The following is a 23,338-nucleotide window of genomic DNA, read 5'->3' on the forward strand; positions in this document are numbered from 1 at the left end:
ACTCTGACGGCAGAAAGGTTATGTGAGTGAGAGACTACCTCGACCTTTACGCCGGCACTGCTACCTCGACAAGTGGGAGACTGCCACAGCCCTTACCCGAGGCGCATAGATCTAGTCAACGTATTTCTGGTTTAGAATAAACTTTAGGATATGAATATGGGTTGTTGGAGTCTTGGAATGTCTTTGGCTTTCCAGGACATTATTTATTATCTATACGGGCACCTTTACCTTATTGAGAATTCCCGGTTCTCATTCCAAACATATTCTGTTGTTTTTCATATGTAAGATGTGAAGCACCTCGCTGAGCGTGCTGGAGACTCTTTGAGAGCGAAGATCTACTTGGGACATTATGTTTTGTATTTTGTATATGTATATATGTAATATTCTCTACTTTTGTATAGAATTTATATTTTGTCCCTCCTAGAGATTGACTTAGAGAAACATGATTTATATTTTGTCTTATATATATATATACCATTGTAAGTAATTCTTGATTTTATCTTTAATTATGATGCTTGTGGTACACTTTCTTATAGGTTAAGCCACTATATATATATATATATATATATATATACTTTGGCCGGCCTTTGTTTCGCAGGTCGAGTTTGGAGCTTGTTACATGTATCTTTTTGGAACTCCCTCTATATATGTACCTTATCTTCTCTGTACGCTGCTATCTCTTCTACTACGCTTAATCGTTTCGAGTGTGATGCGAATTTCAAGTTTCTTTTTGTTCAACTTTTCTTCAAGGCTTCTAGTTAAGCTCTTCACTCCCTCATTCACGGCAGCCACTGACTCACTCAAGGCAAACTGCAGTAATGTCGTCCTCGCTAGCAGCAACATCCTCTCCATCGTGCATCATGTAGTCGTCAACGGCGTCGTCCAATGATCAATAGCGTTGCTCTCCTTTGTTTTGTGGCGGTCGTCTTCTCTGGCGAGGTAAGGATCCAATTTTCTTTTAAGGTTAAGTGTTAACTTTTTTTATATATATTCTATTAATTGGTTTTTTTTTAAACAAAGAAAGCTCAACACAAAAAAATATTTTAAAATTTTTTGTTAAATTCATTTGTTTTAAAATTCTGAGTTCAGAGTTTTTGTTAAAATCCGTATTGATAACAAATTCTGAAGTCTTATTCAATTTGTTTATTTTGAAATTCTGAACAACAAATTGAGGTTAACATTTTTTTTACTAATTATTTGTTTACATGATTACTTTCAACAAATCAATTTCATATATTGCTACTGGTTAATTATATGCTATTTTTTAAAGGTCATAACTCCTCTATTAAATATATTTAGTTGATAGAATGAAAAATTATGAAATGAAGGCTTATTACTATTGCATTTTTATTCTTAATTTTTAATATATTTGAATTATTATGAATATTTTGTTATTAACTTATTATTAAAATATTATTGACTGCGTCACAAAAAAGATATTATTGACCGGTTCGATAAAAAAATTGGTAAACCGAATCTAGTACCGGTCCGATTTGACATTTGAACCGTACAAAATATGAAACCGGAATGAACCGGTCAAATCTGGAGTAAACCTATGAGAACCGATCAAACTCAGTAAAATCGGTCTGACCGACCGTTTGAAAGTCAAAATTATCTAAAGTGTGTGATATGGGGTTCGAATCCCTATCTTCTAGGAGATCAAAACCTTTTATTACCGCTGAACTATGTTGACTTTTATTAATATATATGCAAAATATATTATATATATAGATATCTTTCATCAAATAGTTTACTTTTATTTAATTTATTTTAATTTTAGTTATAAACTCACTCATTCTTAAATTAATTATATTTTTATTTAACAATAATTATAAACTCACTTATTTTTTCTTTTCATAATTATATAATATCCATTAATATTATTTTTCAAGCCAAAATCTGCCAACTTGAGTTGGGCTGGACATAAAGTCCATCTACTAAATAAAGCCACATCTAAGTTAATCATGGTTTAATCCTAATTTATCACGTGTTGGTAATAGTTGGCAGACTCTCTCTTGGTAACGTATACTTTTCCATCATCTAATGGTTTTTAAATATCAACTTCACATGAAAAACAACTGTATGTGAGTTTTCACCGATAATAATATAATAATATAATAAATATAAACTAATTAATAAAGTATTAAGATTTAAAAATGATAATTATTTTTATAAAAACAAAATAAAAATACTTATAATAAAAAAATTAAATTTTACATAATTATTTAATTATACTAAATTAATCGATTCGACCAGTGACCCACCGATTGAACCAGTAATCTAATAACTCAGTAACCTCACCGATTCGATTACCAGTTTAGTTCTGACAACTATAATTGATACTACATATTTTTTATATTTACAGAAATTCTCGTTTATTTTATTTTATTTTTAATTTTTATTTTATCAATTATCTAATTACTGGAATCAAACAAATCTATTCTTAGTCAATTTGATTTGATTTAAATACACATAAATATATAAAATTAAACCAATCTAAATCAATTATAATTTAATTAATTCTAATTTCATTCCTGAACCAACTTGATCCATGAACACCGATATTCTCGAACAATATATTTCCCTGGTATTCAACCTAAGTCAGACTTTGCACCTTATCAAAATTATTAGCGTAAAATACATTTAAGAATCTCTCGATATTTTTAGTTGACCGGCCTGACTACGAGAGTAACGTGTGTGGATACCACCTAACCAACCATCTTAGCATCTTATCAAATCTTGTACCTTTTATGTTTTTGTACCGAATAATTTCTATATTAAATTATTAATATTACATACTCCCTTAGCACCTTACATTTTTAATTTTTTATTCACTATCATTATTTTAAATTTGAGTTTCCTTTCTTCTTCCATTCTTAATGGCTCTTTACACATGCACCTTCATCTCTCCCTCTCCACCTTCCCTCTCCGCACCAATCCGCCGAAGCCACTCATTTCTTCGCCGTCGAGTTTCAAGTCCAAATGCTTCCGTAGGCTCTTCTTCTTCTTCATCTGAACCGAAAACATCATCATCATCACAATCATCACCGATTGCTCCATCTGCTACAACAACAACTTCGTCCTCAACACCTTTCGTTGAGTCTAGGCCACCTGACCCTGTCTTCAATTACGCATTCGCCAGCCCTAATGGCAACCCTGCTGTTAGGTTTTTTCGATCTACGGAGTCTAACATTGAAAGGGTATTAGTCAATATTCCGATTATCATCTTATTTTTATACCATCAGAATTTAGAGAATTTAGTATTTAGGCTTTTGAATTAGTCAAGTGTATAAGTTTTGTTGGTTACTTAGTATTGCTGTTGTTTTTACTCATATGCCTTATCAGTATACTATAATCAACCACAATAATAGTGTCAATGCAAAATATACATCGTTTAAGAGAGTAATTATTCATCATATTCATTCTCCTATTAAATATATGAAATAATTATCCTCAATAATAGTATCAATGCAAAATATACATCGTCTAAGAGAGTAATTATTCATGTTATTGGTACTAGCGTATTAGTAGTCAAATAATAAGAAATGTGATATTAATTTTATCCTTTAATAATCGAGAGGTCATAGTATAAGTATTAGAAATCAGAATAAAGAAGTTACAATCTCTGACATATGCTCAGTATATATTGTTATAAAGTACGAGTCATTTTATAAATTAATTTTAGAGTTTTATAATTCTAATACATTTCAATTATCCTTTAGGTGAACGTCTAAAACTGTAAAGTTAATTAAGACGGAGGAGCATTTATTTTGTTTTTAAAATTAACGAGTTTTCTTGCTGATTTTGGATGGAAGTTGCAAGCCAATGATTTCTGTGCTGATATTTACGGTTAAAATTTCTCTGATTTTTTAGTTAGGGGAGGGAGACAAGTGAGAGAGGTAGTTAATTAGTTAACTGTGAGGGGTGATAGTAATTAATGTTGAGCACAGAATTTAGAATAGAGCATTTTAACGTTTTCTTGTATTCCTATTGAATCTATATAATTTCAATTAAATATGCATAGGTGTTTTCATCCACCGTTACATAAATGTCATAATAGATAATTGATAGCATATTCCATGGATTCATTGCCCAATCTACTATGCAGCGATGCACTTACTTTTAATCAATCCTCACTCTCGCACAATGAGGAAGAAGGGGTTGTCTTTATTTTCTTTTCAAGATTCTTTTTTCTTAATGGAGTTCTTGCTGGTTATGGTTTGGGTTATATGGGGTAGTTGGTTGAAATTAGTTATAAACTAGTACTTGTTATTCATTCTCTTCTCTAATTAGAAGCTTTCTGGTTTTCCATTTTTTGAGCAGCTTATATTCGACTTCCGTTTCTTGGCACTATTTGCTGTTGGAGGTTCATTGGCTGGTTCACTATTGTGCTTCCTAAACGTATAGTCTCTGAACACCTTTCATGTAAACACTATTGAGCTCAGCTGTGAGATTATCTCTTTTATTTATGTTATTGGTTTCTCTGATGGAGAACTCTACTTCTTTGTTTACCTATGTACGTTATTCTGATAATTAAATTGGACTAGACCACTAAAATAAGTACCCAAAAGATTCTAGTGCTGGAAAAATGGACCCCAAGGCTGCGTTTGCTTCCTGGTACTGTCTCTGTCTCCCAAAAGTTTCTTGTGTTTACCTTGAATGATTACATTTGACAAAATAGTCATAATTGGATATTATACTTCTTAACAACTATCTTGAAGTAACTCATGGTTAGATCATGTTGTCAAAAGTCTATAATCTTTCGGAGGCCAAGAATAACTTTCCAGCTTTTAGGGTACATGTTTCGTTCGGATACCACTTTGGTAGTCTACCCATTAAATTGTTTAGTTTGTAACATTTGAATATTGTTAGGTTCATATCACGAGTGGTCCTACATGTATCTATCTTACTATCCTCTACCATTTTAGGGTTGTATTTATATTATTGATGCATACAAAGTCTATTGGTCAAGCTGTGTCAAAGGAGTTCACTCTGGAAAGATGGTTCTGCGACTGGTTGAAGCAATTGGTAATTCATCATCTATCAGAATTGACATATACCCTTTTTTCATAGTGACTTATTGGACATACTCTATAATATTCTGTTACTTGGTCCAGGAAATGATTAACTGTGAAAAGAAATTGGGAAAAATATTTACAATTTTATAAACATGATTTAAATATAAATGAGACAAACACTGATATGATTTAGTTGTTGTTATCCTGTTATCCATGCAACCAGGATGCTGCTTTTAGAATTTAAAGCCATGACTTTCAAATCACAATTCACACGGCTACATTATGGTTTTGCAAAGTCACACCTATGTCATGTTTGATAATTATATGAAAATATTCCTTTTCAAACCAAAAAAAGAAAAAAAAAAGGAATTAGACATATAGATTTTGTTTGACCTGCACGGTCCCAAATGCTTAAATAGCATATATCATTTTATGTTTTCACTTGTAAACACACCATTTTTTGCTTCGGATCCTGGTCTGGATTGCTTATAAGATTATGTACCCTACTTGGACTGAATCATTCTTTGTTTTTCACTTTTTCGCCATTGAAATGCATGAATCTTGTTGCTGCAGATGTTTATTTGGCTGGTACGGTTATGCTGATATTTGGAATGGGACTGTACGGATTGTTCATAAGCAATACATCTTCACATGAGAAACCTGCTGTTGATCGTGCTCTTGTAGGATCCTCTTTGTTTGGAATGTTTGTTTTGAAGGTATTCTCAAGCCCTCTGATCTGAAACTATAGTAACAACCATGCATTTTCATATATTATGAGGCATTAAATTGCAGTATCTATTTCAGCTTCTTATTGTTTTACTCTTACCTGTCAAGCAGACTTAAAATATATTATATGATGTCTAAAACTTTCAATAATACATCTATTAGTTTAGTGGTTAAAAAGGGGCATTTTATGCCCAAAACATGGGTTTAAATCTCATTTCGTGCATTTTAAAGTTATTTTTTTGTTCTTTCTAATTTTTGTTTTCTTTTTTGTAATTCTTCCATCAATTATCATATAAAAATACTTTAATTTTTATAATAATTCCTAATTGAATGTAATAATAAAATATATACATAAAAATAAATTAGATTAAATTTTATTTTTTTATGATATTAAAATCAGAATATATTAAGTAAATTATTTATTAATATGAATATATCTTATATATTATATTCACTAATTTATTTTAAATACCTATACTAAAAGTATTAGGGAAACAAATTTATATTATTTATGCTATATCTTTTATAATAAGGATAAAAATTAGAATTTTATGAAAAAAAACTTTGATATAAATCAATTTTTTAAAATTAATTTTAGTTTAAAATAATATTAAAATATACAATTATTTTTTTATTAAAACTTTCAATTTTAGTATGGCACTTTAAATTTTTTGTTTCCGGCCTTTTCTTTGTAAGATTTCTGGATTCGCCACTACTGTCAAGGTTGTTTGTTACCATGATTTAAGTAAAACAAAAACAAACGCCTGCTCAGTTGTGTAACTGTAATTTACCCTGTATAATTCAATGAAATATTGAAATACATATCATATTAGAGCAATGCTAGGGGGCCAGCAATTTTTGTGATTGTTAGCCATCAACTAGCCATCAATGATAATTTGATGGTGTGAGATTGGTGTGAGATTTCATCCAATGGCTCACATTTCTCTGCTGGTTACATGCTGGCCAAAATTCAATAAAACTGCTGGCCTCTTAGAGTTTTCCATCATATTATCATTATAGAAATCGGAATCCTATGTTTTCTGGCTTGTTCATTGATTGAATCCTAGTCGCCGACTAATATTGTCTCAAGCACTTTGTTTTTTCTCCTCCCCTAGGAACCTATAAGTTCATCACAAAATTTCTCAAGGATCTACTTGACATAATACTCTTTCAAGAATAATAAGTTATATTAGCAAAGGATAAAACTGTAAAAAGGTATAATAAGTATTTTGCCGTCCTCCTCTTTATCTATTTTAAACTTGTGAATAAGTGCTTCCTTCTCTTTCCTTTTTTCCCCTCCAAAGCTTCCTCTTTCATTTTCCTTGCAACTCATGATCGCATCCTAAGCCTTCTGAAAGGTCCATCTTTTAATCAACATTTTTTGTCTGTTTTGATCACTAACAATAATAGCTTATATTTTCTTCCCCTCTTTTTTCAGGAGAGGCCTAAATGGATGAAAATTAGCTCACTGGACGAACTGAAGACAAAAGTGGGGCACGTTATTGTCATGATTCTTCTGGTAAAAATGTTTGAGAGAAGCAAAATGGTAGCCATTTCCACAGGAATGGATTTACTTAGTTATTCAGTCTGTATTTTCTTATCTTCTGCATCTTTGTATATCCTCCATAACCTCCATAAGGGAGAGTAGAAGAATGTAGATGTTGTAAAATATACTTAGGGCCCTTTTGGAAAACTTTAGAAGTAATTTTTTTAACTTTTGACTTATGAAAAGTAGTAGTATTAATGTCTGGTGTAATTTTCAAAACCAAATTGCAATTTTTTAAGAAGTTATTTAGAAGTTTATAGAAAAATTAAAAAAAATGACTTCTTTTATAATACTTCTACTTTTCATCACATTTCTATAAAATAAGCACGTTTAGAATTAAAAATTCAAATACAAAATAACTTATTTATAAGTTACTTTTAACATAGTCATTTATTGTTTAAATTATTTTATCAAAAGGAGCTTAATTAAGTTAGTTACCCAAACTGGACGCGGTAGCCTGGCATGACCTAAGGAATTAATGTTTAACTCGCGTTCATTATACAATAATCATGAAAAGAAATGCAAGTAATTAATACATAGCATGTCATTTTCTGAAACTTCTAGAGACTGGCAGATGAAGAAGCTAGCTGGGAAATACATAAAAGTGCAAATGAGATGTGGAGTTAATGGCAGAAGTTATTCTTCAATGACAAGAAAGTTTTAGTGAAACTAGCGGAATTAGAGTGAGATAAAGAGTCATATAGGTAGAATACAAGTGTATAATATAAGGTAAAGAAATTTTTTAAAGAGTAGTTTTTGTAAAGCAATGTTAAAAATTGGAAGAATATAAGATAAAAAAAATTAGAAGAATATAAGATAGTTAAAACAAAAATCACATTAAGCAAAATTAAAACGAGTATACGAGGGTCTTTATATCTTTGAGAATGAAGAAAGAGCAAAAAAAGTATGTATAAAATTACAAAGAATTGAGAAATGAAAATGAGAAATTTGGATCAAGTGCATCAAGGAACAAGAGCCTTATATACAAGAAGGGGCAATGACCCTCTCCTCTTAAACTTAAAGTTTTCTTCATATTTAATATATATATATATTCTTAAATTTATATATCATAAAAATCAAATAAATTAATTGATTAATTTTAAATTGTGTGATACTTAAATATTTAATCAAATCAATTAGTTGATATAATTAATTTATCATAATGAATTGTATTTAATGAGTTTAAAAAAATAAATTAAGAAACACTCTCAAAAGCATGCTACGTCGAATCTATTATTAAATGTAAAAATTCGATTTTCATATAATAGAATAGATAGATAGATAGATAATGCATTAAATATTGATTTTATATAATTATAATAAAGATAATTTTCTAAATTAATATAATTATACATTATTCTTTAAAATGATTAAAAATATTTTTTATTGATAATTGATAAGTAGTTTAATAATGTATTAAATATTGATTTTATATAATTATAATAAATATATTTTCCTAAATTAGTATAATTATGTACTATTCATTAAATGCATTCATTTTGGAGAAAAATAGATTTATGAAAAATTAACATCTCACTCTTATTAGTTGGGAAAAAACTCAGTTTTAATATATTAAGTAGAAGTAAATTATGTGAATCCGTATATATGATAATTAATTTTTACACAATATTTTTTATGTCCCTATTAATTCCTATAAATGACTCAATTTAAAAAACATAAAAACTACTAATATACTAACAAATTATTCCATAACGAAACAAGATCTAAACTTTAATATTATATATTGCGTCCAATTAAAATTCAATTTAGTCAATAAAAAGTTGCTAGCTCTATATCTTAAATTAAATTTTGATGATAAGTATATTTTACAAATAAAAAAAAATTGTCATTTTAGTATTTCTCAAAAAAAAGAGTAAAATTTTCTCAGTTTTAAATTATTGATGAACTTTTGAATTTTATTTGGATAGTTTATTCATTTATTTATATATATAATCCAAAATTTTTGTAATATTCATTTTTTTAATCAAATTAAACAGTTAAACACCTATGCGCTAGGCCATACGAGCCCAATCTCCGAAAAATCCGTCAATTTGGCGCCAAACGTGGTTTCAGTCTGTCACACTCAGTCACTCATACCTTCTCCCTCACTCTAACTCTCCTCCTTCTTTCTTTGTTCAGATAATCCCCAATTCCCAAATCAACCTTAGGGTTTTGAATATCTCTGTTTTGAGTCATCATCATCAAAAGTTCAGAACTCATTACCCAGCCCCTACCATCGCCGAAGGCAGCAGCCCCCACCATCGCCGAACTCCTCTCCTCGGACGGGGGTACCGTCGCCGCCGGCATCGTGACAAATAGAGGGTGTCGTCTCGCCGTCGAACGTCTCTGCCACTCACCCGCTTCTCCTCGCCGTGAAACCTTTGCTCGGAGATCTTCTCTTGTTGTCGGGTCTCTCTCACTCGACAAACCCAACCCTAACGTCCTAAACCCTTCTTGGAACCCAGCCACCATCCAATCGGCGAACTTTTCTCCTCGGCACATTCCTTCCTCCCTCGCCGCTGGCAAGCACTGCTGCCTCAGTTTATTTTTGGTTATTTTGTTAATTTTATTTATTCTGATTTCTGAGTTGCTGGTTGCTGATTTTTCTTATTCTGAATTGTTGATGGTGCTATGGTGCAATGCTTCACTACATTGTTTATGCTGGAATTTTTCTGATTCTGAGTTGTTGATGGTGCTATGGTGCAATGTTTTCCTGCATTATGCTGGAATTTATTTTATTCTGAGTTGTTTATGCTATGATTCTAATTCTAAGTTGTTTATGCTGATTTTCCTGATTTTGATTTATTGATTCTGGTTGCTGATTTTTTTTTCTTTTTTTTTGTTGATGGTGCTATGGTGCAAAGAGAAAGATCCAAGTTTTTATTTCGTGCAATGGCTGACCCACCTCCACCCAAGCGCCATAAAATTGTTAGGTTTGTATATTCCTTTCGAGGTTCGTCGCATTACTTAATCCAACGATTTTCGTGACGCCCCTTTTAGCTTGCTTCCTCGGAAACTCCTCTTTGTAGGAGTTAGGGCTGTGGAATGTGGTGTTTGTTGTAAGCTTTGTCATTAATCCGTTGGTGTGTTAAGTAAACAATGTGGGATTGTTAAAGTTGGGAACTTTGAAAGTGTTAACCGTTTGGGGTGCCTTTTTTTTTATTTTTTAAAAAATTTTTGTTTAGGGAAATATTTTAGAAATTTTCAAATGAGAGGAGTGAAAACTAACAACATAGAAGTATTACGTTGTATGACCTTGAATCAAAGCTTATTTGGTTTTGCAAACATTTTTATTTTATTCCTCAATTTAGAAATAAGAAACTCCACCTTCAAATCTTCCGTCCAAAGCTGATCATGTGCTATAAAATTTCACATTAAGCTAAAATCGTTTGATATATTTCTTATATACATTTAAATCAATGTAGTACAACTTGTTATGAATGTTGTGATCAGGGAGCTGATGGTTCAAATTTTGTTTCAGAGGAGATGATGATTATATGCCCGGAAACATTCTTGAGATTGAGCTTTCTAAGTTTATGACCTTTGATCACGTGAAATGCAAACCTGGGCCTCGATTGAATCTTGTAGTTGGACCCAATGGTTCTGGAAAAAGTTCTCTCGTGTGTGCTATTGCACTTGGCCTTTGTGGAGAGCCTCAGGTTGGTTTGTCCTTTTCTGCATTCGAATAGGTTTCTCAAAATTTCTATCTTTAAACCATTTTATATGAAATCTTTATTTCTTGCAGTTGCTTGGGCGAGCAACTAGTGTCGGGGCATATGTGAAGCGGGGAGAGGAGTTTGGATCCATTAAGATTACATTGAGAGGGAATAACAAAGATGAGTGTATTGCCATTACTCGCAAAATAAATACTAACAACAAGTCTGAGTGGTTGTTAAATGGTAAGAACCTCAACACTTTCGATACTCTTATTTTTAACTAGATGGTACTCTTTTTTTTTTTGACATTAATCATTATGATTTGACTCATTTAAGACCAGTTGATTGAGGTTGTTGTTGACCGCTATCTTAAATGTTTTAAAATTTGGTTGAGCATGATATCTAAAGACAAAATATGTGTCGTGTTTGTTTTGTCATTCAAATAGTGATAATCACAATATAGAGCCCTAAACCACCTCAAAAGGAAGATTTTCTTGTTTGGCAAATTAGTCATTCAGTAGAGCACATTGTCTTTGTTTAATACATTTAGTGGACTATACCTAACGGGATAAGGCTTTGTCAAGTTGGCAAATTACCCATTAGTCTTTTTTTGTTCTAGTTTTTTTGCTCTCAAACCTGGTTTGACTTGAAGCCACATTTTAATGCAACTGCATTGTATAAAAACCAAGTCTTGACATTTTTGTCCTTTTTGTTTCACTCACCCTTTTTCTTTAAAATTTTTGTAATTCTTGATGAAGTGATTTTTTGACCTTCATCATCCAAACATAATATCAAATTTACTTTTGATCAAAATCAATTCTATGGAATTACGTTTGTTTAATTTCAAATTTGAATTTGACAGTATGTTTATGCTCGTTATTAGATACTGAGTACAGTGACTACAGTCCATTATTTTCAATTTGTACGCTGGTCTGAAGGTGCAGAATTTCATCTTAAAGTAGCATCATCTTCATCAGCACTTTCATTTTCTTATAAATTGTTATGCATTTCAGATTAATTATTCTCCCACAATCCTCTTTGCAAGAATTTAAATTTTGGATTGTCACTGCAGTTAGTGCATCTCAATTTTTATGGGATGCTTAAACAATATGATAACTCAATATGATAACTAACTCTCTGATCTTTCATTGTGTTCATTTCAGGGAATATAGTTCCCAAAAGTAATGTAGCTGAAACTGTTAAAAGGTTTAACATCCAAGTCAGTAACTTGACTCAAGTAAGCAGATGACCTGTAACTAAGTCATTTCATTGCTAGATTTCCTTTTTCTTACTTTTTGCTTATATTATGTGACATTTTATTGGGTTATCTACTTGGCTTCACTCTAGATTTTGTGTGTTTTGGAGGATGTTCCCATGGATTTAATTGGGATCTATTCCTAGAGATGTGGCATATTGAAATGTTTTGGTTCTTAAATAATCTTGTATGGGTAGAAGCATAAGTATTTTAGAAGCTCTATGACCTGTGTTTTTGTCCCATCCTTCTTTTATTTTCCCCTCTTTTTTAGGGATGAGGATGCCATCTACTTCTGTAAATTCACCTATTTCATCTAGCCAAAATATTTATCAATTTAAGGGCTAGTGGTAAGGAATATAATAATATGATACTCAATAGCGCTGTTAAATTCTGTTTTTTGTGGGACCTTGTGTCCATATATAGCTGCTTGTATTCTCTCTCTCTCTCTCTCACTCATATATATATAAAGAAAAATGATGTAAGAAAAATTTGGTGAGTGCTAGTTGTGTCTCTCTGGATCATTGTTTACACTGTTAGACTCTTAGTTTTGAACACAGGAAGGAAGCCATTTATTTGTGACGATGTTGCTGTGTATGCCATTGTTAGTATTTGGTGGAGTGTAGCTCTTGCGTTTTTTATGACAAACATTTGGATAAGCAAGTTTATCCTTATGTTGTTTCTTTCTTCCTATGAACAAATCAATATTCCTCCAACTTCATAGTTGTTCTTCAGCAATAATTTAATTTTGAGTAAGATCACTTGCAATGATCTGTGATGTACCACTAACCCAACCACAGACTCTTCCTTTCCATACAAGCTCAACTATTGAGGGTAAACAATGAGTGTTTGAGATGTTGAAAAATGTGTAGGTGTCTTAAGGCTGATGCTCTCATTTTAAACCTATATTTCTGTTTCTGCCAATATATTTGTTTAATTATTTTCTGTTCTCTTGGTACCTTGTCTTAATAGTGTAATTTTATTCCTTTTGGTATATTAATTTTCGGATATGGGATTTATAGCTTTGTTAATCTGGTTTCGAAGTTTAAATGTACATTTTCTCTGTGTGTAAATTTTTTCTCCTTTTAATCTTTTATCTTACCTGACTGATTTGTTTTGGACTCGTGCAATTTGTAGTTTTTACCACAAGACAGGGTCTGTGAGTTTGCAAAGTTAACTCCAGTGCAGCTCCTGGAAGAAACTGAAAAGGCTGTTGGTGATCCACAACTTCCCGAGCAACATCGTGCACTAGTTCATAAAAGTTATGCATTGAGGAATATTGAAGTGGTAAGTTAATCCTTTGCTTAGGATGGTAATAATCATCTAAAATTTTTTTGTGATCTTCAAAATGACTTAGCTAATTCTATTCCAGTCTATGGAGGGGCATTTAGGTACCTTGAATCTGTTGAAGAAACAAAATGCTGAGCTAGAGAAGGATGTTGAGCGTGTCCGTCTAAGAGATGAGATTCTTGCCAAGGTTTGTGCTATGTTTGGTTGATTACCTTCTTTATTAACAATCTGGTTTGCTAAGGGGTTATTGAGCCACTGGTTTTGATGCTTTCTTCTTTTTCTAATACCCTTAAATTTTTTTCCCTTTTTTAATCTAACTTTATTTTAGACGAAGTATGATTCTGTTGCCTTGCCAATTATCCTCATGTCCTCCTGAAATACAATTTTTGAATAATTTCTTAATATGTTGTAGTTTTTCTTTTCATGAAGGCTGAAACCATGAAAAAGAAATTGCCTTGGCTTGAATATGACATGAAGAAGGCTCAATATTGGGAAGCTAAGCAACATGAGAATAATGCGGCAAAGGCAATGGAGGAGTCTGCAAAGTTACTAAATGATCTTAAGGATCCTATTAAGTACGACAATCTTTATTATTTTTTAATTGCTAGATGAGAAGGTTGCATATTTTGGGATGGGTTGAGGTCGGTGGGCCTCCACTGTATTTCATGAAAGCGCATTGGCTCATCCTTTATGAAGTCTAACTGTGGGCTTGGTGTTGTGTTTCATAACTGGATTTTTGATAACCTTGATTGAATTTGGTTAAATTTGAAATGAAATACATTAAAAGTGTATTTGAGGGCCCGGAAGAAGGCAAATGAAGTTGTTCCATAAAAATCAGCCATCTAGGACAACAAAATTTGCTGTAAGTTTGACACTGAATTCACCCCACACATAACACATACATCACGGAGATAGCCTTATGTGGCCTTTGAACCTACAACAGGTCATTGGCATTAATTTTGTTAAGCACAGTTGTCCATATAAAATATTTGATTTTAGAGGGAGCCTTGGAATTCCCCCCCAACCCCAATTTCTTATAGCACCTGACTACATCATATAATTTTTCCTGTCCTTTGTTGATGTTTTGATGCTTTGTAGGTTGTTTCAGGGTAGAAAATTTTGGGAGTTAAAGAAGATCATTGATAGTAAGGACAGGTTCCTTTTATAAAATAAACAATGGGATATTTGGTTCAATTGGATTCTGTTTAGGCTCCAGTATGAATATACATAAGGGCCTTCCTGTTCATTCTTTTAAAACAGACATTCAAGCGTCAAGAATGACACTCTACCTTTCTATTAAGATTGTTAGATAACATCTACTGTTGAGAAAAATGAGAAAACCAAAAATTCTACACCTGAATGAAAGGTTTCTATATTTACCACTATCAAGAGGTTACGTTAAATATTTTAGCGTTTTTCTTGATGTATTTTGAAAGATTTGTTGTTGAGAAATCTCCCAAGTCACTTGTTCATAGGCTTTCACACTTTCATCTCCATCTTAAAGAATAATATTCTCTTAGTTCGGGAAGGACTGCATGTAGAATGTCTGACCAAATAGCCTTACCATTTGTTGTTAAGATCTGATAATGGATTATGATCCATCATTCATTGCAGCAAACAGAAGGAGGAACAGACTGCACTAGATGCCAAATGGAAAAAGGTTGACAGCCGTATAAAAGAGAACTACAAGAAGCGGACGGAACTTCTGGATAAAGAGAGCCAACTGGTAATTTTTCACTTTTGTAATCTGTGTCTTTCTTTTCTTCCATCTACTTTGTTGATTGTCTGCACCCAATTATTTTTAATGAAGGCCACTGGAAGAAGTTAGTATTTTCCATGTTGTACTTGTGGGTTTATCCTGTGCCATGTAGCATAAAATTTTGTGTGAATTACAAGGTTTTTTTTTTTCTTTAAATTGATTTATAGGATGTGGAGATGCAAAGGAATTACAAGGATATGGAAGATTTGAGAAGACAGGAGGAAACTAGGCAAAAAAAAATTGAAAAAATTAGGGAGGAACTTGCTGCTTCTGAACTTGAACTTGAGAATCTAGGTCCTTCTGAACCTCGTCAGCAAGAAGAGCTGGTAAAAAATATTATTTGATATTAATAACAATCTATTCTCATCATTTTATTCCGTTTCATTAAGATCTTCAAATTACAGTTCTTCTTCCTCTTCAATCATTTTTTTCTCTTCTTTTCTTACTCTTGGTCTTGTAAGGTTTGGAACCTGTTGCACTTGTTCGTCACCACCTCTTGAAGGTTCTTTTCTTTTCCTAGATTGTTGCCTAGTATTTGCTCTAGGCTCTCCTAATCCAGATGCCCTATGCACCTTTTCCAATCCTGACCACCATCACCATCACCTTCAAAAACCAAATCATATTTTGGTCCATCATTGTCATCTTTCTCCTTGTCTACAACATGCCCTCACTACACTCACTAATATCATTGAGTGAAATAAGGTCAATTTCATCCCTAATATTATATCTTCTATTTAGAGCTTGGATTTAATATAAACCAAGTCATGCATTGTTTTGTTGTCAAGTTTATTCCTCCTCTTAGTATGAAGCTAAGACATCAAGTATAATCAATGTGTTAATAATATATATCCTGCCTAATTGCCTATGAATTAAAATTTTGAGGGTGTTTATTGTAGCTCAAACACTCTCCAATTACATTTTCAACCAGTTGCACTACATGTCTAGCTTAAGGTCTTGATGGCTAGCTATTGTAGGTTTGGATTTCATTGTCCATAGGACCTCCACCATTGAGCTACAATTCCACGAGTGCAATGTAAGAAAAGTAGCTAAAATTAGAACAAAAGAAAAACTAAGATTATAAACTAAGAATAATATGAAGTGGTTTAGTTGTTCTCACTAGGGGCAAAGGTCTTCCTTGATTCTATGGCATAGTTAGATCCAAAAAGATCTAAATCTTGCTTGTAAATTGGTAGTCACTTTACTATCTCTCCTTGCTCTATTGAATCACGCACCAATCTCTTTATGCAACTATATCTACCTTTTACGATCTCAAGGCAATACTCAATGTTGGGGTTATTGTAGTAGAGTTCCGGGTTGAACAAGTGACCGGATGCATGCAATGGTTTATGGAGCTGCCTGTCCCACTTCTAATCAATAATCTTGAACACTTCACTGTATTTGCTCTCATTGCTGTTGAAGGACTTCTTGATTGCTTCTTTTGCTTTGTCCATCGCTTCATATACATATAGAGCACATGTTTCCAAAAGGAAATCATTAGAACAATCTTTGTTTCTTCCATCCCTTTAGCCTCCTTAGATAACTTATTTTGTCTTCACGCGTTGGATGTAATCATTCTTCTAAGGTTCCCCCTCTCTTGGTGAAGTCTTTCCAATGAAAGAAAAGAGGTTGCAAGTCTGGTATTCACATGTCTGATCAATCCCCTCTTGTTTGTGAAGTGTCTCAGCAAACTCAAGGTGCTTGAGTGGGAATAGTTGAAAACAACAAGAAAGATCACCCTCTTCACAATTTTCTTCATCAAAGGCATCTTGACAATGCTTTCAAGCATCAAATCTAAGGAATGGGCAGCAAAAGGTGTCTAACAGAGATGCTTTCTTTTTCCCTTCAACATCTTACCAGGAAGCAAATAATTGGAACTATCGTCTGTTATCACTTGAACGTTTTCTTGCCTAGTCTCCTCCACAAGGGAATCAAGCAATTCAAATATCTTCTCACCCACCTTCACAAATTTAGCAGCATCAATAGACTTCATAAACTTTGTTCCTATAGCAGAGATTACCAAGTTAATGATCCACCTTTGCTTATGCTCAGTCCATGCATCCGACATATTTGAGCAAATATGCTTCCTCCAAATATCCTTATGATCCTTGAACAAGTTTTTGGCATACTCCACAATGGATGGCACAGTAAGATGGACCACGAAAATTTGGACCAAAACTGCCAATAGAGTAAGATGAGAGGTTATAAGAATAGAATTATAGAAGGGAGCAGAAGAATGAGTAGAACAGAGTTGGATGAGAAACAGAGGAGCTGGAGGATATGAAGGTGATACACTTCATGTATGAATTGAATACCCAAATACTGAAAAGTAGAGAAGAAGGTAGCATTAGAGAGGCTACCACTCTCCTAAGGTCCTGTCAAGCCTAAATCTTTTATTTTCCTATTTGTTCCCTTCATTCCTCTTATGTACACTCTCAATCCTCTCTCTTATAATAGAATTCATCGCTCACAAATGCCCTCTCCATCATCTTTTCCAGCTATCTTATTTGTTACATTAGTTGATCCTACTTTATTTTCATTTTCAACTCTCTTTTCTTTCATTCTTCTACTGTAAATAAAAGGCAAATGAGCTTTTTGAACACTCTCTTCTCTAACTAACTTATCAACTTCTTCCCCCCACCCCACGCAAAATTCTTGTTTTTTTCACTTGAGTACTTAACACAGCTTTATATTGTCTCAAATATCAAGGTGAATACTATATTGTCTCAAATATCAAGGTGAATTCTAGTAAAGTTTTACATCAAGGAGACATTTAATTGTGTTGCTGTTTTGTATACTCATTATTCGTATCTTTTTTTGCATTGCCTAATAGCTATTTTCCTATGGAACAATTTGTTTAGCATATTTGATGAATATTGGGTGTGCTCTGTATCTCTAAACCAATTTCTATCGACTAGGTTTGTTGGATTTGTTAGTAGAAAAGAGGCAAAATTTCTGTGGCCATGTGCAATTTTCTCCACTATTTGGTTGGAGCGTAATACACACCCCTTCAATTACAGATTTTTTGACAAGCATGTTTTTTGGGATAGAATTAGATGACTAGCATCTAGTTGGTGAAAAGCTCATGATCTTTATAGGGACTTTCTTGCTCGAACATGTTGAGAGATTGGAAAGTTATGGTTTATAGATAAATTCTTTGTTTTTTGCTTTTGTTTTTGCACAAGGGATCCATTATCTCTCAATTTGTATTATCCTTCTACTTTTCTAAATGAAATTCTTCTTTTATCCCAAAAAAAAAATATTGCTCCAATAGCTAGCCATAACCTAGTTCCTAGAATACAAAACTAGCTTTTAAGTAGTGTGTGGCTAATTTAACTCCAAAAGCTTATACCAGCTAGGTGTAAGTTTGATATTAAATATGAGGAGCCATACAGTTATCATTATCCGCAGTGTAAGCTAGTTTATCTCCAACAGCCTATACCAGCTAGCTGTTTGTTTTGTTATGAAATGACAGGAGCTATACAGCTATCATGCATGCTGTTTTGCCAGCTTAAGATGATATAATCATGTTTTCTAGTAATTATATGATCTGTGACCATTCAAACTACTGCATTTTCACTAGTTTAAGCCTATGTAAATACATTGTGCAGCTTTTACATGCTCTCTAAATATTGAAATTCAAACTTGATGTATACTGTGACTTTGTAATCCAACAGATCTTAAAGCTTTCAATGTTTTCAGTTTGAAACTGTTTTTCGTGTGTGCAATACTATTTCACTGGACATTATCGTTAATGATCTCTTAAAAGCTCATGATCTCTTTAGAGTACTTTATGTCTCAAACATGTTGGGAGATTGGAAAGCTATGCTTCGCCAATCTTTTGTCTATATCTTTTGTTGAGAGGATATCTTGTCCTCCCTTTTCTCGAATTATTCTTTTCCCTGTCTTAGTTGTATTCTTCTTTTATAAAAAGAAATGAAAGAAACTATTTCACTTGTAATTGTGTTTATATTTCTGTACTGATATGCAATCATATCACATGAATCAATTTCTTTGGACATTATTCTGTAAGTCTCTGTATTTGTCTGTACTTGGACTCTTATATCATGGTGGATTTTTTTTTTTGTTCCAGCAAAGACTAAGAGCTAAAGCCTCTGATATCGATTATGAAGCTAAGCAAGTGATGAAGCCTCGCATATCACTACTAGAGAGGGAAATAAGTCATAAAGTGACATCCTTGAATGAATGTAAAAAAAGGTAAAAGTCATAAGGTATATGAAATGCTCTACATACACATTTGTTATTACTGAAAATCTTATGTATCCCTTCTCTCTCAATCTTGCAGGTTGAGCGAAATGAACAATAAAATTACAAAATGTTTGCATGTATTGCAAGAAGCAGGGACAGACAAAATTTTTGAAGCCTTTAAATGGGTCCAAGAACATCGTAAAATCTTCAATAAGGGGGTTTATGGCCCAGTATTATTAGAGGTACCTATGGTCAACATTTATGCTGTTCAGCTCCTATTGCTTTTTGACTTCTTATTTAGTCTGTTAAGCATGGGTGAAACTACAGGTGAATGTCTCAAATCAAGATCATGCTGCTTATCTAGAGGGTCAAGCTGCGCAATATATTTGGAAGGTAACCATAGATGTTATATGCAAACCTATTGCATTCTCTTTTTATAAAGAATGCGCGTTATATTTAATTATTTATGTAATAGAAATCTAGTTGTTTGGTCAAGGAGGCTTATTTATTTTCTGATGACTTGTTAAATTGAGTTTCTTAAGTGTAAGCTATTATGAAATTGCTAGATGGAGTTTAATTTATGTTTCCCTGTTTGTGGGGAAAATGTTAATATTGTGTTTTGGGATGCCTTGTTTATTTCAGTGATGCTTCTCGCAGAATGATTTGTTCCATTTTGTTTTGTCTCGTATTTTCTCTTTTTATGGTTTATTTGGGAGCATAATAGCTTCTTATTTTCTGTTGTAGTAAAATCGTGATTTTTAACATGTCCCTCATTGCTAAGAACCACACACACTTGTACATCACCCAATTGGTTACTGAATGCCTTCCCTATGTGATTACCTCTGTATGCATGCCAATGCCAATACTTTTCATTTTGTCCTACTTCAACTATGCATTTTAAAATTTTAATTAGTTGTGTTTAAAACAATTATGGTCAGTTGACAGAGAAGAACTATTTTTTTTTTATAACTAGTAACTATACCCATGCATGTATAGAGAAGCTTGAGTGGATCTTGGCAAAATTAAGCAATACACCTTCAAAGGATTGATTGCATACTTGCTAACCTTAGGGCCTTATAAATTTGCATTGTAACATATTCAAGATAAGTAACCAAGGCATCTACAAGCACAAAGTACTCAACCAGATGAAGAATGTAAATCCTAGATTACTGAAATCAATGCCTTAGTTGCAACCTATATCATCAACATCTGAACATTATTCCCATAAGGGTAGCATCAGCAAAGACCATTATGGTAAAGCTCCTTTTAATTCAGATACAAGCACACTTAATCATGTTACCAAATTTATGTTTAGGAATAGACGACCCATTATGTGAATTGAGAGTGATATAAAGCTTTAGATTCAAGCCAAGTGAATGAAATGATGGGTGCTTTTGGTGTTATTTACCATGAAAAGGTAGCACTCATGCTTGAGGGGAAGTTTGAAAGTACAGCTATTGACCAGTGATGTGCAGCTGAAAGTGGGTTATTGAAATTTCAATAATGCTATATAAACAATTGGAACAACAACTATACAAGAAACTACAAAAAAGCAGAGGGGCATATGTAATGTGTATTTATTCATACAACTTTGGTCCTATTGTGTAGTTGTCTTGTATAATTGTCAAAATGAGTTGTTTACATAGCATTATTGCTAAAATTTTCTTTAGCTTCTCTGTTATTTGTGCAGATCTTTCTCTGTAATTTCACATTTTTTGCCCCTTATATCTATCAAGTTCTAAAGATAAGATTTCTGATAAATTTTGATTGCTATAAGTGCTGCATTTTTGCTCACCTTTCTTTTGGGGGCATGGTATATGAATCATGTAGGCGCTTATAATGCCTGTTTCTCTGTGTTCAAATCCAGTCTTTCATAACACAAGATCCTCGTGATCGGGACCTCTTGGTGCAGCACCTAAAGTTCTTTGATGTTCCAGTTTTAAATTATACTGGTGAAGTTGACCAACAAAGAGAGACTTTCAGAATTACTGAAGATGTAAGTTTGGTGGTTAATTTTTGTTGTACTCCCCATTCTAGCTACCTGAAGTTTTACGATTATTTTAACCAGATGCATGCCCTTGGCATTCACTCCCGGCTGGACCAAGTTTTTGATGCTCCTAGTGCTGTCAAGGAGGTTTTGATTCGCCAGTTTAATTTGGATCATTCTGTATGCCTCCTGTGCTTCCTTCATAAATTAGTACTTCAAATTTATAGACTTCTTAAAATGCTTTAAGCTAATGTTGTATAATTTGCACTTTGTCTTCCAATTATTCTATTTCAGTATATTGGATCCAGAGATACTGATAAGAGGGCTGACGAGGTTCCAAAATTGGGAATTATAAATTTGTGGACACCGGAAAATCACTACCGGTGGTCTAAGTCTAGATATGGGGGTCATATCTCAGCCATGGTCGAACAAGTGGGAGATCCGAAGTTTATAGTGAATAGTATGCCACTTTGAAACTTGTTAAACAGGTGAATGATGTTGGTTAATTTTAATACTGGTCTTTTATTGTCCTCTCCTTTCCCTTCCGTTGTACTACTAGGTTCAAATGCGGGAGAAATTGAGAAGCTGGAATCCCAGGAAAAGGATCTTGAAGGAATTATTGCTACCTTGGAGGAAGATGCTAAAAGATCTCGAGATAAGCAAAAGGCCTTAATTAATGAATATGCTGATCTTCGTAGAAAGATGGTAGGCCATGGACAATTTATAATTCAATTGCAATGTATTGGTTTCTCTCTAAGCTGGAACTGTTTGTTCTTTGGACACAGTTTGACTGATTGAAATTTTTATATATTTTTGAAAATAATTATTTTTTCATTATAAAATTTTTAGGAGGAGATTAATAAATTATTCCAACTAGAGAAACAAAAACGTGAAGGTATTCACAACCGTATTGGTAAGTAGAAGTTGTCTGCTAATTTTTTTTATCAGGTTGCTTGCTTTGTTGGAAGACTTTTTCTTGTTGTCTCTCCTTTATTTTTTATTTTATTTTATTTTATTTTTGTGTTGATTGAAAATTGAAAGCCAGTAAGACATGTTAGGCTAGGTTGTGCAGATATCATAGGCTTTTTTCTTTAAACATCCATTGTGCAGGAAGACATAATCTTCAGTGAATGAAATTGTTGAAAATGAGAAATGGTGAGAGAAATAAGAATTCTGTGTGTCTTGGCTTACAATGGAGACTAGTTTATATAGGCTAAAAAGTGAATCTATACATAATTACAACATCTACACAATTAACTACCATATTGTAATGGATCCTAAGAGATTGTAACTGCCCCTATTCTAATTCTATAAGGCTCCATGTAGTTTATGTACGCTGTGAGAGAGAGGAAGAGGAAGAGAGCGCTGATAGAGGACAGAGACAAGCAGATCCAACATTACTAGAGTGATTGGTGGCTAATGCAGAGGGATGCAGGAGGTGTAGGAGGGTGACTAGAGGGAGGATGGGAGGGGTTGAAGGAAGCAGAGGCAGAGCTAGGAGGGTGAGTTGGAGTAAGGAAGATGAGGAATAAATGGGTGGAGGTATTGGAAAGGTGAGGTAGAGGAGGAAGAGAGAGGGCGGAAGAATAGGGCTTAGAGTAAAGGGATAAAGTTGGTATTTTGAAAACTAATTAGGGACAATAGTGGAAAAACTATCTCACGGTCTGTCTCATCATCCTAGCTTTGAGATGGTACATAGCCGGTCCCAAGCCCGGATAAAGGAGGAGGGTTGTGTTAGGTCTTCGGCAACCAACGTAAAAATATAGCCGAACCCCCCATGACATGAATCAAAGACATTATTGCGCTAAAGCTAGGTTGTTACCCGGAAGTAACGCGCCGTATGGCTCGAGTACGGTGTCAAAGCAAGAGCCGCTGCATCGGTGCCCGGATGTAGTGTT

At 33.2% G+C, this 23,338-nt stretch overlaps 2 protein-coding genes across 3 annotated transcripts in view; both read left to right on the plus strand.

Moving 5' to 3' along the window:
- Nucleotides 1–2,813: 2,813 nt before the first annotated feature.
- On the plus strand, nt 2,814–7,488 carry LOC107462738 (uncharacterized). Its single transcript, XM_016081365.3, has 5 exons — nt 2,814–3,200; nt 4,324–4,401; nt 4,929–5,028; nt 5,592–5,734; nt 7,183–7,488. Exons 1-5 carry the CDS (start codon nt 2,880–2,882, stop codon nt 7,390–7,392), a joined length of 852 nt encoding a protein of 283 aa, XP_015936851.1. The 5' UTR covers nt 2,814–2,879; the 3' UTR covers nt 7,393–7,488.
- Nucleotides 7,489–9,700: 2,212 nt separating this feature from the next.
- The window catches only part of LOC107462737 (structural maintenance of chromosomes protein 5), a 27,383-nt gene continuing 13,745 nt past the window's right edge, over nt 9,701–23,338 (plus strand). The window contains exons 1-18 of one of the 2 annotated variants that reach the window (XM_016081364.3): nt 9,701–9,812; nt 10,155–10,223; nt 10,772–10,949; nt 11,036–11,189; nt 12,110–12,183; nt 13,336–13,485; nt 13,571–13,675; nt 13,918–14,063; nt 15,103–15,214; nt 15,415–15,573; nt 19,338–19,462; nt 19,551–19,695; nt 19,781–19,846; nt 21,321–21,449; nt 21,522–21,620; nt 21,735–21,900; nt 22,000–22,145; nt 22,290–22,353. In XM_016081364.3, the coding sequence (XP_015936850.1) occupies nt 10,183–10,223; nt 10,772–10,949; nt 11,036–11,189; nt 12,110–12,183; nt 13,336–13,485; nt 13,571–13,675; nt 13,918–14,063; nt 15,103–15,214; nt 15,415–15,573; nt 19,338–19,462; nt 19,551–19,695; nt 19,781–19,846; nt 21,321–21,449; nt 21,522–21,620; nt 21,735–21,900; nt 22,000–22,145; nt 22,290–22,353 (2,059 nt within the window). In that variant the 5' untranslated portion in view covers nt 9,701–9,812; nt 10,155–10,182. Of the gene's footprint in view, nt 9,813–10,154; nt 10,244–10,771; nt 10,950–11,035; nt 11,190–12,109; nt 12,184–13,335; nt 13,486–13,570; nt 13,676–13,917; nt 14,064–15,102; nt 15,215–15,414; nt 15,574–19,337; nt 19,463–19,550; nt 19,696–19,780; nt 19,847–21,320; nt 21,450–21,521; nt 21,621–21,734; nt 21,901–21,999; nt 22,146–22,289; nt 22,354–23,338 lie in introns of both variants that reach the window. The other variant, XM_052252690.1, reaches the window with a different exon arrangement.

This window comes from Arachis duranensis, chromosome 8 (assembly GCF_000817695.3).
Source record: "Arachis duranensis cultivar V14167 chromosome 8, aradu.V14167.gnm2.J7QH, whole genome shotgun sequence".
Lineage (NCBI taxonomy): Eukaryota > Viridiplantae > Streptophyta > Magnoliopsida > Fabales > Fabaceae > Arachis > Arachis duranensis.